Below are 17017 nucleotides of genomic sequence, written 5' to 3' on the forward strand. Positions count from 1 at the left end.
GCGAGTATGTCAGGGCATGAAGCCAAGTCTCTCCAGAGAAGGCTTTTGCTAGAGGCATGGGTGGGAGTTGCCGGTGGGCTGTGGCCTGGGACCTGTGTTTCTTGGGCCTGACTTGTTGTCTTCTTTTGTGGTGGCTGTGGTGACTGTGCAGAGGAGCTCCGTGCCAAGTCTGGTGAGTCCTTGTGCTTGCCCTCAGTCATTTGCTACTGAGGGCCTCCCATCCCATTTAGCAAGCCTGTGTGGGCTCTGGCATGGTAAGCAAGCTGTTGCCCCCTTCCTCCTTGTCTTCTTGCAGAAAATCTGGAGAAGAAGAACGGTGAGTGGGACAGTACCGTGGCAAGGCATTCCTTCCACCAATATGCAGGTTTATTTGTCATGGTGTTGTGCTGGTGGTGAGATGTGCATGTAGGAGTGTTTGGAAGAGCGGAGAGTGCAGGAGGGGCTGTGGAGGGAAGACAGAGCTGGGGAGCGTTGTGATGGAGAGCCTGGGCCCTGATCAGCCCTTTATGCTGTCTGGGAAGTGGAGGCAGGTGTTGGTGGCCGTGATCCAATCCATGTGGAGGGTGACGTGCGTGCGAGTATGTCAGGGCATGAAGCCAAGTCTCTCCAGAGAAGGCTTTTGCTAGAGGCATGGGTGGGAGTTGCCGGTGGGCTGTGGCCTGGGACCTGTGTTTCTTGGGCCTGACTTGTTGTCTTCTTTTGTGGTGGCTGTGGTGACTGTGCAGAGGAGCTCCGTGCCAAGTCTGGTGAGTCCTTGTGCTTGCCCTCAGTCATTTGCTACTGAGGGCCTCCCATCCCATTTAGCAAGCCTGTGTGGGCTCTGGCATGGTAAGTAAGCTGTTGCCCCCTTCCTCCTTGTCTTGTTGCAGAAAATCTGGAGAAGAACGGTGAGTGGGACAGTACCATGGCAAGCGTCCCTTCCACCAATATGCAGGTTTATTTGTCATGGTGTTGTGCTGGTGGTGAGACGTGCATGTAGGAGTGTTTGGAAGTGCTGAGAGTGCAGGAGGGGCTGTGGAGGGAAGACAGAGCTGGGGAGCATGGAAATGGAGGGCCTGTGCCGTCCTTAATGCTGCTGGTGAAGCGGAGTCTGGTGCTGGTGGCAGCAAGGCAAGCCAGGTGTGGGGGGGGCGTGAGTGGTGGTGTGTCAGGGCATGAAGCCAAGTCCCTCCAGAGAAGGATTTTGGTTGAGGCATGGGTGGGAGTTGTTAGTGGGCTGTGGCCTGGGACCTGTGTTTCTTGGGCCTGACTTGTTGTCTTCTTTTGTGGTGGCTGTGGTGACTGTGCAGAGGAGCCCCGTGCCAAGTCTGGTGAGTCCTTGTGCTTGCCCTCAGTCATTTGCAACTGAGGGCCTCCCATCCCATTTAGCAAGCCTGTGTGGGCTCTGGCATTGTAAGTAAGCTGTTGCCCCCTTCCTCCTTGTCTTGTTGCAGAAAATCTGGAGAAGAAGAACGGTGAGTGGGACAGTACCATGGCAAGCGTCCCTTCCACCAATATGCAGGTTTATTTGTCATGGTGTTGTGCTGGTGGTGAGATGTGCATGTAGGAGTGTTTGGAAGAGCTGAGAGTGCAGGAGGGGCTGTGGAGGGAAGACAGAGCTGGGGAGCGTTGTGATGGAGAGCCTGGGCCCTGAGCTGCCCTTTATGCTGTCTGGGAAGTGGAGGCAGGTGTTGGTGGCCGTGATCCAATCCATGTGGAGGGTGACGTGCGTGTGAGTATGTCAGGGCATGAAGCCAAGTCCCTCCAGAGAAGGCTTTTGCTAGAGGCATGGGTGGGAGTTGCCAGTGGGCTGTGGCCTGGGACCTGTGTTTCTTGGGCCTGACTTGTTGTCTTCTTTTGTGGTGGCTGTGGTGACTGTGCAGAGGAGCTCCGTGCCAAGTCTGGTGAGTCCTTGTACTTGCCCTCAGTCATTTGCAACTGAGGGCCTCCCATCCCATTCCGCAAGCCCGTGTGGGCTCTGGCATTGTAAGTAAGCTGTTGCCCCCTTCCTCCTTGTCTTGTTGCAGAAAATCTGGAGAAGAAGAACGGTGAGTGGGACAGTACCATGGCAAGCGTCCCTTCCACCAATATGCAGGTTTATTTGTCATGGTGTTGTGCTGGTGGTGAGACGTGCATGTAGGAGTGTTTGGAAGTGCTGAGAGTGTAGCAGGGGCTGTGGAGGGAAGACAGAGCTGGGGAGCATGGAGATGGAGGGCCTGAGCCGTCCTTAATGCTGCTGGTGAAGCGGAGTCTGGTGCTGGTGGAAGCAAGGCAAGCCAGGTGTGGGGGGTCGTGAGTGGTGGTGTGTCAGGGCATGAAGCCAAGTCCCTCCAGAGAAGGCTTTTGGTAGAGGCATGGGTGGGAATTCCCCGTGTGCTGTGTTTCTTGGGCCTGACTTGTTGTCTTCTTTTGTGGTGGCTGTGGTGACTGTGCAGAGGAGCTCCGTGCCAAGTCTGGTGAGTCCTTGTGCTTGCCCTCAGTCATTTGCTACTGAGGGCCTCCCATTCCATTTAGCAAGCCTGTGTGGGCTCTGGCATGGTAAGCAAGCTGTTGCCCCCTTCCTCCTTGTCTTCTTGCAGAAAATCTGGAGAAGAAGAACGGTGAGTGGGACAGTACCGTGGCAAGGCATTCCTTCCACCAATATGCAGGTTTATTTGTCATGGTGTTGTGCTGGTGGTGAGATGTGCATGTAGGAGTGTTTGGAAGAGCGGAGAGTGCAGGAGGGGCTGTGGAGGGAAGACAGAGCTGGGGAGCGTTGTGATGGAGAGCCTGGGCCCTGAGCTGCCCTTTATGCTGTCAGGGAAGTGGAGGCAGGTGTTGGTGGCCGTGATCCAATCCATGTGGAGGGTGACGTGCGTGTGAGTATGTCAGGGCATGAAGCCAAGTCCCTCCAGAGAAGGCTTTTGCTAGAGGCATGGGTGGGAGTTGCCAGTGGGCTGTGGCCTGGGACCTGTGTTTCTTGGGCCTGACTTGTTGTCTTCTTTTGTGGTGGCTGTGGTGACTGTGCAGAGGAGCTCCGTGCCAAGTCTGGTGAGTCCTTGTACTTGCCCTCAGTCATTTGCAACTGAGGGCCTCCCATCCCATTCCGCAAGCCCGTGTGGGCTCTGGCATTGTAAGTAAGCTGTTGCCCCCTTCCTCCTTGTCTTGTTGCAGAAAATCTGGAGAAGAAGAACGGTGAGTGGGACAGTACCATGGCAAGCGTCCCTTCCACCAATATGCAGGTTTATTTGTCATGGTGTTGTGCTGGTGGTGAGACGTGCATGTAGGAGTGTTTGGAAGTGCTGAGAGTGTAGCAGGGGCTGTGGAGGGAAGACAGAGCTGGGGAGCATGGAGATGGAGGGCCTGAGCCGTCCTTAATGCTGCTGGTGAAGCGGAGTCTGGTGCTGGTGGAAGCAAGGCAAGCCAGGTGTGGGGGGTCGTGAGTGGTGGTGTGTCAGGGCATGAAGCCAAGTCCCTCCAGAGAAGGCTTTTGGTAGAGGCATGGGTGGGAATTCCCCGTGTGCTGTGTTTCTTGGGCCTGACTTGTTGTCTTCTTTTGTGGTGGCTGTGGTGACTGTGCAGAGGAGCTCCGTGCCAAGTCTGGTGAGTCCTTGTGCTTGCCCTCAGTCATTTGCTACTGAGGGCCTCCCATCCCATTTAGCAAGCCTGTGTGGGCTCTGGCATGGTAAGCAAGCTGTTGCCCCCTTCCTCCTTGTCTTGTTGCAGAAAATCTGGAGAAGAAGAACGGTGAGTGGGACAGTACCGTGGCAAGGCATTCCTTCCACCAATATGCAGGTTTATTTGTCATGGTGTTGTGCTGGTGGTGAGATGTGCATGTAGGAGTGTTTGGAAGAGCGGAGAGTGCAGGAGGGGCTGTGGAGGGAAGACAGAGCTGGGGAGCGTTGTGATGGAGAGCCTGGGCCCTGAGCTGCCCTTTATGCTGTCAGGGAAGTGGAGGCAGGTGTTGGTGGCCGTGATCCAATCCATGTGGAGGGTGACGTGTGTGTGAGTATGTCAGGGCATGAAGCCAAGACCCTCCAGAGAAGGCTTTTGCTAGAGGCATGGGTGAGAATTGCCAGTGGGCTGTGGCCTGGGACCTGTGTTTCTTGGGCCTGACTTGTTGTCTTCTTTTGTGGTGGCTGTGGTGACTGTGCAGAGGAGCTCCGTGCCAAGTCTGGTGAGTCCTTGTGCTTGCCCTCAGTCATTTGCTACTGAGGGCCTCCCATCCCATTTAGCAAGCCTGTGTGGGCTCTGGCATGGTAAGCAAGCTGTTGCCCCCTTCCTCCTTGTCTTGTTGCAGAAAATCTGGAGAAGAAGAACGGTGAGTGGGCCTGTACCATGGCAAGCGTCCCTTCCACCAATATGCAGGTTTATTTGTCATGGTGTTGTGCTGGTGGTGAGACGTGCATGTAGGAGTGTTTGGAAGTGCTGAGAGTGCAGGAGGGGCTGTGGAGGGAAGACAGAGCTGGGGAGCGTTGTGATGGAGAGCCTGGGCCCTGAGCTGCCCTTTATGCTGTCAGGGAAGTGGAGGCAGGTGTTGGTGGCCGTGATCCAATCCATGTGGAGGGTGACGTGCGTGCGAGTATGTCAGGGCATGAAGCCAAGTCTCTCCAGAGAAGGCTTTTCCTAGAGGCATGGGTGGGAGTTGCCAGTGGGCTGTGTTTCTTGGGCCTGACTTGTTGTCTTCTTTTGTGGTGGCTGTGGTGACTGTGCAGAGGAGCTCCGTGCCAAGTCTGGTGAGTCCTTGTGCTTGCCCTCAGTCATTTGCTACTGAGGGCCTTCCATCCCATTTAGCAAGCCTGTGTGGGCTCTGGCATGGTAAGCAAGCTGTTGCCCCCTTCCTCCTTGTCTTGTTGCAGAAAATCTGGAGAAGAAGAACGGTGAGTGGGACAGTACCGTGGCAAGGCATTCCTTCCACCAATATGCAGGTTTATTTGTCATGGTGTTGTGCTGGTGGTGAGATGTGCATGTAGGAGTGTTTGGAAGAGCGGAGAGTGCAGGAGGGGCTGTGGAGGGAAGACAGAGCTGGGGAGCGTTGTGATGGAGAGCCTGGGCCCTGATCAGCCCTTTATGCTGTCTGGGAAGTGGAGGCAGGTGTTGGTGGCCGTGATCCAATCCATGTGGAGGGTGACGTGCGTGTGAGTATGTCAGGGCATGAAGCCAAGTCTCTCCAGAGAAGGCTTTTGCTAGAGGCATGGGTGGGAGTTGCCAGTGGGCTGTGGCCTGGGACCTGTGTTTCTTGGGCCTGACTTGTTGTCTTCTTTTGTGGTGGCTGTGGTGACTGTGCAGAGGAGCTCCGTGCCAAGTCTGGTGAGTCCTTGTACTTGCCCTCAGTCATTTGCAACTGAGGGCCTCCCATCCCATTCCGCAAGCCCGTGTGGGCTCTGGCATTGTAAGTAAGCTGTTGCCCCCTTCCTCCTTGTCTTGTTGCAGAAAATCTGGAGAAGAAGAACGGTGAGTGGGACAGTACCATGGCAAGCGTCCCTTCCACCAATATGCAGGTTTATTTGTCATGGTGTTGTGCTGGTGGTGAGACGTGCATGTAGGAGTGTTTGGAAGTGCTGAGAGTGTAGCAGGGGCTGTGGAGGGAAGACAGAGCTGGGGAGCATGGAGATGGAGGGCCTGAGCCGTCCTTAATGCTGCTGGTGAAGCGGAGTCTGGTGCTGGTGGAAGCAAGGCAAGCCAGGTGTGGGGGGTCGTGAGTGGTGGTGTGTCAGGGCATGAAGCCAAGTCCCTCCAGAGAAGGCTTTTGGTAGAGGCATGGGTGGGAATTCCCCGTGTGCTGTGTTTCTTGGGCCTGACTTGTTGTCTTCTTTTGTGGTGGCTGTGGTGACTGTGCAGAGGAGCTCCGTGCCAAGTCTGGTGAGTCCTTGTGCTTGCCCTCAGTCATTTGCTACTGAGGGCCTCCCATCCCATTTAGCAAGCCTGTGTGGGCTCTGGCATGGTAAGCAAGCTGTTGCCCCCTTCCTCCTTGTCTTCTTGCAGAAAATCTGGAGAAGAAGAACGGTGAGTGGCGCAGTACCGTGGCAAGGCATTCCTTCCACCAATATGCAGGTTTATTTGTCATGGTGTTGTGCTGGTGGTGAGATGTGCATGTAGGAGTGTTTGGAAGAGCGGAGAGTGCAGGAGGGGCTGTGGAGGGAAGACAGAGCTGGGGAGCGTTGTGATGGAGAGCCTGGGCCCTGAGCTGCCCTTTATGCTGTCAGGGAAGTGGAGGCAGGTGTTGGTGGCCGTGATCCAATCCATGTGGAGGGTGACGTGTGTGTGAGTATGTCAGGGCATGAATCCAAGACCCTCCAGAGAAGGCTTTTGCTAGAGGCATGGGTGAGAATTGCCAGTGGGCTGTGGCCTGGGACCTGTGTTTCTTGGGCCTGACTTGTTGTCTTCTTTTGTGGTGGCTGTGGTGACTGTGCAGAGGAGCTCCGTGCCAAGTCTGGTGAGTCCTTGTGCTTGCCCTCAGTCATTTGCTACTGAGGGCCTCCCATCCCATTCCGCAAGCCCGTGTGGGCTCTGGCATTGTAAGTAAGCTGTTGCCCCCTTCCTCCTTGTCTTGTTGCAGAAAATCTGGAGAAGAAGAACGGTGAGTGGGACAGTACCATGGCAAGCGTCCCTTCCACCAATATGCAGGTTTATTTGTCATGGTGTTGTGCTGGTGGTGAGACGTGCATGTAGGAGTGTTTGGAAGTGCTGAGAGTGTAGCAGGGGCTGTGGAGGGAAGACAGAGCTGGGGAGCATGGAGATGGAGGGCCTGAGCCGTCCTTAATGCTGCTGGTGAAGCGGAGTCTGGTGCTGGTGGAAGCAAGGCAAGCCAGGTGTGGGGGGTCGTGAGTGGTGGTGTGTCAGGGCATGAAGCCAAGTCCCTCCAGAGAAGGCTTTTGGTAGAGGCATGGGTGGGAATTCCCCGTGTGCTGTGTTTCTTGGGCCTGACTTGTTGTCTTCTTTTGTGGTGGCTGTGGTGACTGTGCAGAGGAGCTCCGTGCCAAGTCTGGTGAGTCCTTGTGCTTGCCCTCAGTCATTTGCTACTGAGGGCCTCCCATCCCATTTAGCAAGCCTGTGTGGGCTCTGGCATGGTAAGCAAGCTGTTGCCCCCTTCCTCCTTGTCTTGTTGCAGAAAATCTGGAGAAGAAGAACGGTGAGTGGGACAGTACCGTGGCAAGGCATTCCTTCCACCAATATGCAGGTTTATTTGTCATGGTGTTGTGCTGGTGGTGAGATGTGCATGTAGGAGTGTTTGGAAGAGCGGAGAGTGCAGGAGGGGCTGTGGAGGGAAGACAGAGCTGGGGAGCGTTGTGATGGAGAGCCTGGGCCCTGAGCTGCCCTTTATGCTGTCAGGGAAGTGGAGGCAGGTGTTGGTGGCCGTGATCCAATCCATGTGGAGGGTGACGTGTGTGTGAGTATGTCAGGGCATGAAGCCAAGACCCTCCAGAGAAGGCTTTTGCTAGAGGCATGGGTGAGAATTGCCAGTGGGCTGTGGCCTGGGACCTGTGTTTCTTGGGCCTGACTTGTTGTCTTCTTTTGTGGTGGCTGTGGTGACTGTGCAGAGGAGCTCCGTGCCAAGTCTGGTGAGTCCTTGTGCTTGCCCTCAGTCATTTGCTACTGAGGGCCTCCCATCCCATTTAGCAAGCCTGTGTGGGCTCTGGCATGGTAAGCAAGCTGTTGCCCCCTTCCTCCTTGTCTTGTTGCAGAAAATCTGGAGAAGAAGAACGGTGAGTGGGCCTGTACCATGGCAAGCGTCCCTTCCACCAATATGCAGGTTTATTTGTCATGGTGTTGTGCTGGTGGTGAGACGTGCATGTAGGAGTGTTTGGAAGTGCTGAGAGTGCAGGAGGGGCTGTGGAGGGAAGACAGAGCTGGGGAGCGTTGTGATGGAGAGCCTGGGCCCTGAGCTGCCCTTTATGCTGTCAGGGAAGTGGAGGCAGGTGTTGGTGGCCGTGATCCAATCCATGTGGAGGGTGACGTGCGTGCGAGTATGTCAGGGCATGAAGCCAAGTCTCTCCAGAGAAGGCTTTTCCTAGAGGCATGGGTGGGAGTTGCCAGTGGGCTGTGTTTCTTGGGCCTGACTTGTTGTCTTCTTTTGTGGTGGCTGTGGTGACTGTGCAGAGGAGCTCCGTGCCAAGTCTGGTGAGTCCTTGTGCTTGCCCTCAGTCATTTGCTACTGAGGGCCTTCCATCCCATTTAGCAAGCCTGTGTGGGCTCTGGCATGGTAAGCAAGCTGTTGCCCCCTTCCTCCTTGTCTTGTTGCAGAAAATCTGGAGAAGAAGAACGGTGAGTGGGACAGTACCGTGGCAAGGCATTCCTTCCACCAATATGCAGGTTTATTTGTCATGGTGTTGTGCTGGTGGTGAGATGTGCATGTAGGAGTGTTTGGAAGAGCGGAGAGTGCAGGAGGGGCTGTGGAGGGAAGACAGAGCTGGGGAGCGTTGTGATGGAGAGCCTGGGCCCTGATCAGCCCTTTATGCTGTCTGGGAAGTGGAGGCAGGTGTTGGTGGCCGTGATCCAATCCATGTGGAGGGTGACGTGCGTGTGAGTATGTCAGGGCATGAAGCCAAGTCCCTCCAGAGAAGGCTTTTGCTAGAGGCATGGGTGGGAGTTGCCAGTGGGCTGTGGCCTGGGACCTGTGTTTCTTGGGCCTGACTTGTTGTCTTCTTTTGTGGTGGCTGTGGTGACTGTGCAGAGGAGCTCCGTGCCAAGTCTGGTGAGTCCTTGTACTTGCCCTCAGTCATTTGCAACTGAGGGCCTCCCATCCCATTCCGCAAGCCCGTGTGGGCTCTGGCATTGTAAGTAAGCTGTTGCCCCCTTCCTCCTTGTCTTGTTGCAGAAAATCTGGAGAAGAAGAACGGTGAGTGGGACAGTACCATGGCAAGCGTCCCTTTCACCAATATGCAGGTTTATTTGTCATGGTGTTGTGCTGGTGGTGAGACGTGCATGTAGGAGTGTTTGGAAGTGCTGAGAGTGTAGCAGGGGCTGTGGAGGGAAGACAGAGCTGGGGAGCATGGAGATGGAGGGCCTGAGCCGTCCTTAATGCTGCTGGTGAAGCGGAGTCTGGTGCTGGTGGAAGCAAGGCAAGCCAGGTGTGGGGGGTCGTGAGTGGTGGTGTGTCAGGGCATGAAGCCAAGTCCCTCCAGAGAAGGCTTTTGGTAGAGGCATGGGTGGGAATTCCCCGTGTGCTGTGTTTCTTGGGCCTGACTTGTTGTCTTCTTTTGTGGTGGCTGTGGTGACTGTGCAGAGGAGCTCCGTGCCAAGTCTGGTGAGTCCTTGTGCTTGCCCTCAGTCATTTGCTACTGAGGGCCTCCCATCCCATTTAGCAAGCCTGTGTGGGCTCTGGCATGGTAAGCAAGCTGTTGCCCCCTTCCTCCTTGTCTTCTTGCAGAAAATCTGGAGAAGAAGAACGGTGAGTGGCGCAGTACCGTGGCAAGTCATTCCTTCCACCAATATGCAGGTTTATTTGTCATGGTGTTGTGCTGGTGGTGAGATGTGCATGTAGGAGTGTTTGGAAGAGCGGAGAGTGCAGGAGGGGCTGTGGAGGGAAGACAGAGCTGGGGAGCGTTGTGATGGAGAGCCTGGGCCCTGAGCTGCCCTTTATGCTGTCAGGGAAGTGGAGGCAGGTGTTGGTGGCCGTGATCCAATCCATGTGGAGGGTGACGTGTGTGTGAGTATGTCAGGGCATGAATCCAAGACCCTCCAGAGAAGGCTTTTGCTAGAGGCATGGGTGAGAATTGCCAGTGGGCTGTGGCCTGGGACCTGTGTTTCTTGGGCCTGACTTGTTGTCTTCTTTTGTGGTGGCTGTGGTGACTGTGCAGAGGAGCTCCGTGCCAAGTCTGGTGAGTCCTTGTGCTTGCCCTCAGTCATTTGCTACTGAGGGCCTCCCATCCCATTTAGCAAGCCTGTGTGGGCTCTGGCATGGTAAGCAAGCTGTTGCCCCCTTCCTCCTTGTCTTGTTGCAGAAAATCTGGAGAAGAAGAACGGTGAGTGGGCCTGTACCATGGCAAGCGTCCCTTCCACCAATATGCAGGTTTATTTGTCATGGTGTTGTGCTGGTGGTGAGACGTGCATGTAGGAGTGTTTGGAAGAGCGGAGAGTGCAGGAGGGGCTGTGGAGGGAAGACAGAGCTGGGGAGCGTTGTGATGGAGAGCCTGGGCCCTGAGCTGCCCTTTATGCTGTCAGGGAAGTGGAGGCAGGTGTTGGTGGCCGTGATCCAATCCATGTGGAGGGTGACGTGCGTGCGAGTATGTCAGGGCATGAAGCCAAGTCTCTCCAGAGAAGGCTTTTGGTAGAGGCATGGGTGGGAATTCCCCGTGTGCTGTGTTTCTTGGGCCTGACTTGTTGTCTTCTTTTGTGGTGGCTGTGGTGACTGTGCAGAGGAGCTCCGTGCCAAGTCTGGTGAGTCCTTGTGCTTGCCCTCAGTCATTTGCTACTGAGGGCCTTCCATCCCATTTAGCAAGCCTGTGTGGGCTCTGGCATGGTAAGCAAGCTGTTGCCCCCTTCCTCCTTGTCTTCTTGCAGAAAATCTGGAGAAGAAGAACGGTGAGTGGGACAGTACCGTGGCAAGGCATTCCTTCCACCAATATGCAGGTTTATTTGTCATGGTGTTGTGCTGGTGGTGAGATGTGCATGTAGGAGTGTTTGGAAGAGCTGAGAGTGCAGGAGGGGCTGTGGAGGGAAGACAGAGCTGGGGAGCGTTGTGATGGAGAGCCTGGGCCCTGATCAGCCCTTTATGCTGTCTGGGAAGTGCAGGCAGGTGTTGGTGGCCGTGATCCAATCCATGTGGAGGGTGACGTGCGTGTGAGTATGTCAGGGCATGAAGCCAAGTCCCTCCAGAGAAGGCTTTTGCTAGAGGCATGGGTGGGAGTTGCCAGTGGGCTGTGGCCTGGGACCTGTGTTTCTTGGGCCTGACTTGTTGTCTTCTTTTGTGGTGGCTGTGGTGACTGTGCAGAGGAGCTCCGTGCCAAGTCTGGTGAGTCCTTGTACTTGCCCTCAGTCATTTGCAACTGAGGGCCTCCCATCCCATTCCGCAAGCCCGTGTGGGCTCTGGCATTGTAAGTAAGCTGTTGCCCCCTTCCTCCTTGTCTTCTTGCAGAAAATCTGGAGAAGAAGAACGGTGAGTGGGACAGTACCATGGCAAGCGTCCCTTCCACCAATATGCAGGTTTATTTGTCATGGTGTTGTGCTGGTGGTGAGACGTGCATGTAGGAGTGTTTGGAAGAGCGGAGAGTGCAGGAGGGGCTGTGGAGGGAAGACAGAGCTGGGGAGCGTTGTGATGGAGAGCCTGGGCCCTGAGCTGCCCTTTATGCTGTCAGGGAAGTGGAGGCAGGTGTTGGTGGCCGTGATCCAATCCATGTGGAGGGTGACGTGTGTGTGAGTATGTCAGGGCATGAAGCCAAGACCCTCCAGAGAAGGCTTTTGCTAGAGGCATGGGTGAGAATTGCCAGTGGGCTGTGGCCTGGGACCTGTGTTTCTTGGGCCTGACTTGTTGTCTTCTTTTGTGGTGGCTGTGGTGACTGTGCAGAGGAGCTCCGTGCCAAGTCTGGTGAGTCCTTGTGCTTGCCCTCAGTCATTTGCTACTGAGGGCCTCCCATCCCATTTAGCAAGCCTGTGTGGGCTCTGGCATTGTAAGCAAGCTGTTGCCCCCTTCCTCCTTGTCTTCTTGCAGAAAATCTGGAGAAGAAGAACGGTGAGTGGGCCTGTACCATGGCAAGCGTCCCTTCCACCAATATGCAGGTTTATTTGTCATGGTGTTGTGCTGGTGGTGAGACGTGCATGTAGGAGTGTTTGGAAGTGCTGAGAGTGCAGGAGGGGCTGTGGAGGGAAGACAGAGCTGGGGAGCGTTGTGATGGAGAGCCTGGGCCCTGAGCTGCCCTTTATGCTGTCAGGGAAGTGGAGGCAGGTGTTGGTGGCCGTGATCCAATCCATGTGGAGGGTGACGTGCGTGCGAGTATGTCAGGGCATGAAGCCAAGTCTCTCCAGAGAAGGCTTTTCCTAGAGGCATGGGTGGGAGTTGCCAGTGGGCTGTGTTTCTTGGGCCTGACTTGTTGTCTTCTTTTGTGGTGGCTGTGGTGACTGTGCAGAGGAGCTCCGTGCCAAGTCTGGTGAGTCCTTGTGCTTGCCCTCAGTCATTTGCTACTGAGGGCCTTCCATCCCATTTAGCAAGCCTGTGTGGGCTCTGGCATGGTAAGCAAGCTGTTGCCCCCTTCCTCCTTGTCTTCTTGCAGAAAATCTGGAGAAGAAGAACGGTGAGTGGGACAGTACCATGGCAAGCGTCCCTTCCACCAATATGCAGGTTTATTTGTCATGGTGTTGTGCTGGTGGTGAGATGTGCATGTAGGAGTGTTTGGAAGAGCGGAGAGTGCAGGAGGGGCTGTGGAGGGAAGACAGAGCTGGGGAGCGTTGTGATGGAGAGCCTGGGCCCTGAGCTGCCCTTTATGCTGTCAGGGAAGTGGAGGCAGGTGTTGGTGGCCGTGATCCAATCCATGTGGAGGGTGACGTGTGTGTGAGTATGTCAGGGCATGAAGCCAAGACCCTCCAGAGAAGGCTTTTGCTAGAGGCATGGGTGAGAATTGCCAGTGGGCTGTGGCCTGGGACCTGTGTTTCTTGGGCCTGACTTGTTGTCTTCTTTTGTGGTGGCTGTGGTGACTGTGCAGAGGAGCTCCATGCCAAGTCTGGTGAGTCCTTGTGCTTGCCCTCAGTCATTTGCAACTGAGGGCCTCCCATCCCATTCCGCAAGCCTGTGTGGGCTCTGGCATGGTAAGTAAACTGTTGCCCCCTTCCTCCTTGTCTTGTTGCAGAAAATCTGGAGAAGAAGAACGGTGAGTGGGACAGTACCATGGCAAGCGTCCCTTCCACCAATATGCAGGTTTATTTGTCATGGTGTTGTGCTGGTGGTGAGATGTGCATGTAGGAGTGTTTGGAAGAGCGGAGCGTGCAGGAGGGGCTGTGGAGGGAAGACAGAGCTGGGGAGCGTTGTGATGGAGAGCCTGGGCCCTGATCAGCCCTTTATGCTGTCTGGGAAGTGCAGGCAGGTGTTGGTGGCCGTGATCCAATCCATGTGGAGGGTGACGTGCGTGTGAGTATGTCAGGGCATGAAGCCAAGACCCTCCAGAGAAGGCTTTTGCCAGAGGCATGGGTGGGAGTTGCCAGTGGGCTGTGGCCTGGGACCTGTGTTTCTTGGGCCTGACTTGTTGTCTTCTTTTGTGGTGGCTGTGGTGACTGTGCAGAGGAGCTCCGTGCCAAGTCTGGTGAGTCCTTGTACTTGCCCTCAGTCATTTGCTACTGAGGGCCTCCCATCCCATTTAGCAAGCCTGTGTGGGCTCTGGCATGGTAAGCAAGCTGTTGCCCCCTTCCTCCTTGTCTTGTTGCAGAAAATCTGGAGAAGAAGAACGGTGAGTGGGCCTGTACCATGGCAAGCGTCCCTTCCACCAATATGCAGGTTTATTTGTCATGGTGTTGTGCTGGTGGTGAGACGTGCATGTAGGAGTGTTTGGAAGTGCTGAGAGTGCAGGAGGGGCTGTGGAGGGAAGACAGAGCTGGGGAGCGTTGTGATGGAGAGCCTGGGCCCTGAGCTGCCCTTTATGCTGTCAGGGAAGTGGAGGCAGGTGTTGGTGGCCGTGATCCAATCCATGTGGAGGGTGACGTGCGTGCGAGTATGTCAGGGCATGAAGCCAAGTCTCTCCAGAGAAGGCTTTTCCTAGAGGCATGGGTGGGAGTTGCCAGTGGGCTGTGTTTCTTGGGCCTGACTTGTTGTCTTCTTTTGTGGTGGCTGTGGTGACTGTGCAGAGGAGCTCCGTGCCAAGTCTGGTGAGTCCTTGTGCTTGCCCTCAGTCATTTGCCACTGAGGGCCTCCCATCCCATTCCGCAAGCCTGTGTGGGCTCTGGCATGGTAAGCAAGCTGTTGCCCCCTTCCTCCTTGTCTTCTTGCAGAAAATCTGGAGAAGAAGAGCGGTGAGTGGGACAGTACCATGGCAAGCGTCCCTTCCACCAATATGCAGGTTTATTTGTCATGGTGTTGTGCTGGTGGTGAGACGTGCATGTAGGAGTGTTTGGAAGTGCTGAGAGTGCAGGAGGGGCTGTGGAGGGAAGACAGAGCTGGGGAGCATGGAGATGGAGGGCCTGTGCCGTCCTTAATGCTGCTGGTGAAGCGGAGTCTGGTGCTGGTGGAAGCAAGGCAAGCCAGGTGTGGGGGGTCGTGAGTGGTGGTGTGTCAGGGCATGAAGCCAAGTCTCTCCAGAGAAGGCTTTTGGTAGAGGCATGGGTGGGAATTCCCCGTGTGCTGTGTTTCTTGGGCCTGACTTGTTGTCTTCTTTTGTGGTGGCTGTGGTGACTGTGCAGAGGAGCTCCGTGCCAAGTCTGGTGAGTCCTTGTGCTTGCCCTCAGTCATTTGCTACTGAGGGCCTCCCATCCCATTTAGCAAGCCTGTGTGGGCTCTGGCATGGTAAGCAAGCTGTTGCCCCCTTCCTCCTTGTCTTCTTGCAGAAAATCTGGAGAAGATGAACGGTGAGTGGGACAGTACCGTGGCAAGGCATTCCTTCCACCAATATGCAGGTTTATTTGTCATGGTGTTGTGCTGGTGGTGAGATGTGCATGTAGGAGTGTTTGGAAGAGCTGAGAGTGCAGGAGGGGCTGTGGAGGGAAGACAGAGCTGGGGAGCGTTGTGATGGAGAGCCTGGGCCCTGAGCTGCCCTTTATGCTGTCTGGGAAGTGGAGGCAGGTGTTGGTGGCCGTGATCCAATCCATGTGGAGGGGGACGTGTGTGTGAGTATGATAGGACATGAAGCCAAGTCCCTCCAGAGAAGGCCTTTGCTAGAGGCATGGGTGGGAGTTGCCAGTGGGCTGTGGCCTGGGACCTGTGTTTCTTGGGCCTGACTTGTTGTCTTCTTTTGTGGTGGCTGTGGTGACTGTGCAGAGGAGCTCCGTGCCAAGTCTGGTGAGTCCTTGTGCTTGCCCTCAGTCATTTGCAACTGAGGGCCTCCCATCCCATTCTGCAAGCCTGTGTGGGCTCTGGCATGGTAAGTAAGCTGTTGCCCCCTTCCTCCTTGTCTTGTTGCAGAAAATCTGGAGAAGAAGAGCAGTGAGTGGGACAGTACCATGGCAAGCGTCCCTTCCACCAATATGCAGGTTTATTTGTCATGGTGTTGTGCTGGTGGTGAGACGTGCATGTAGGAGTGTTTGGAAGTGCTGAGAGTGCAGGAGGGGCTGTGGAGGGAAGACAGAGCTGGGGAGCATGGAGATGGAGGGCCTGAGCCGTCCTTAATGCTGCTGGTGAAGCGGAGTCTGGTGCTGGTGGAAGCAAGGCAAGCCAGGTGTGGGGGGTCGTGAGTGGTGGTGTGTCAGGGCATGAAGACAAGTCTCTCCAGAGAAGGCTTTTCCTAGAGGCATGGGTGGGAATTCCCCTTGTGCTGTGTTTCTTGGGCCTGACTTGTTGTCTCCTTTTGTGGTGGCTGTGGTGACTGTGCAGAGGAGCTCCGTGCCAAGTCTGGTGAGTCCTTGTGCTTGCCCTCAGTCATTTGCTACTGAGTGCCTCCCATCCCATTTAGCAAGCCTGTGTGGGCTCTGGCATTGTAAGTAAGCTGTTGCCCCCTTCCTCCTTGTCTTCTTGCAGATATTCTGGAGAAGAAGAACGGTGAGTGGCGCAGTACCATGGCAAGGCATACTGTTTATGTTGTCTTTGCCTTTCAGCACTCTCTCAGAATCTGACTATTAAGTGAATGTTAAGGGTATAATGTCCTTGGATGCTCATGTTGCAGTGCCAAGTGTGAAGGGAGGGCTTCACTTGGGATGTGTTTCTTCTCACCTCCTTGGCTGTTGTCTCTCACAGCTTCTGATTTTCATAACTGATCTCAGTATCACTGAATTGTATGGCTCTCAGAAGGACATCTCTAGGTCACCTAGTCCTCCTTCTAAAGGAGGTTTCCTATTATAGGTTACACAGAAAAACATCCTTGTGAGTTTTGAGTATCTCCAGCGAAGTAGACTCCCTGGGCTCTGTCACTGGCACAATAGCTTTCACCTCTTCCTTTTAGTTGTGTGGGATCTCCTGGAAGTTTTGTATTTGCTGCTTAAGTATAACGCACTTGTGTGTAATCAGCTGATGTTTTCCTGGTTTTGAATTTTCTTGTTGTTTGTCATGGAAGATAATCATTATAAAATGGCTTTCTTACCTGCAGAACAGGCAGGCAATAACACAAGTGCTTGATCATCTGCCAGCAGCGTGGGCTGTTAGGTCACTGGAGACTTGATCTCCTGAAAACACCCTTTTCTTCCTTTTTTTTGTTCCCTGTAGAGTTATTGCGTGTACAAAGACATAAAGGTAAGGAAAATACCCTTCTGAATCCCACCTTTTAAAGCTTTAATATAGCTCTTGAGTAACCATTTGTCCTCAGGCCTCTTGTTCTGTAAGTAACAGCACAACAGCAAGAACTGACTTTGAATCCTTCAATTATCCATTTGCTGTCCTAGAAATGTCTCAATAATTTTTGTTCTTCTTGGATACAAAACAGAATTGCTTCTTCTAAAAACGTAGAGATTTGGTCTTTACAAGAAGGAGAATTTTGCTTCCGGGTGTTCAGCTAGAGCAATACTTCTTCTAAGCGTATACAAAGCTACTGAATTTATCACGAAACCCTGGCGACTGGAATTATTCCTCATTCCCTTACAAGAAGATTTTGTGATTCTGGTTTTGTTCAAAGAGGAGTTGTGTTCCAAAGCACGGCTCTTATTCTCTGGTCACTTCCTTACTGTTTGACTGATTCCTTAATCAAAAGCTTGTAATCTCCTTACATTTTTCCTTCATGTTGCATGCCATTGTTGCATGCTGGTGTCTCTCAGTATGTCACAGATGAGACAAAAGAGAAGGGAGGTGACTTGGGTTGCCAGAAGGTGGAGATATCCTAGTGCAAAGAAATTTCCTAGGGCCTAACAGAGTGGAGATCAAGGCAAGGCGAGGGAATAAATTCATAGGATCAACCAATAGAAAGTCTCAAAGCAGTAGACCTCTTGTTATTTAGTACTTAAGAAATTACCTTTTTATTGCAGTTGATGTCACCCTTGATGCTGACACAGCTCATCC

The 17017-nt window shown here is 54.1% G+C and overlaps 1 protein-coding gene across 6 annotated transcripts in view; it reads left to right on the forward strand.

Annotated features, from left to right (window-relative positions):
- LOC121107837 (butyrophilin subfamily 2 member A1-like) overlaps window positions 1-17017 on the forward strand; it is a 142035-nt gene that overhangs the window by 24438 nt on the left and 100580 nt on the right. For all 6 annotated transcript variants that reach the window (XM_046904816.1, XM_046904817.1, XM_040654171.2 and 3 more), the window contains exon 17: window positions 16232-16258. In XM_046904816.1, coding sequence (XP_046760772.1) covers window positions 16232-16258 — 27 coding nt within the window. The remainder of the gene's footprint in view (window positions 1-16231; window positions 16259-17017) is intronic.

Source organism: Gallus gallus, chromosome 31 (genome assembly GCF_016699485.2).
Source record: "Gallus gallus isolate bGalGal1 chromosome 31, bGalGal1.mat.broiler.GRCg7b, whole genome shotgun sequence".
NCBI lineage: Eukaryota > Metazoa > Chordata > Aves > Galliformes > Phasianidae > Gallus > Gallus gallus.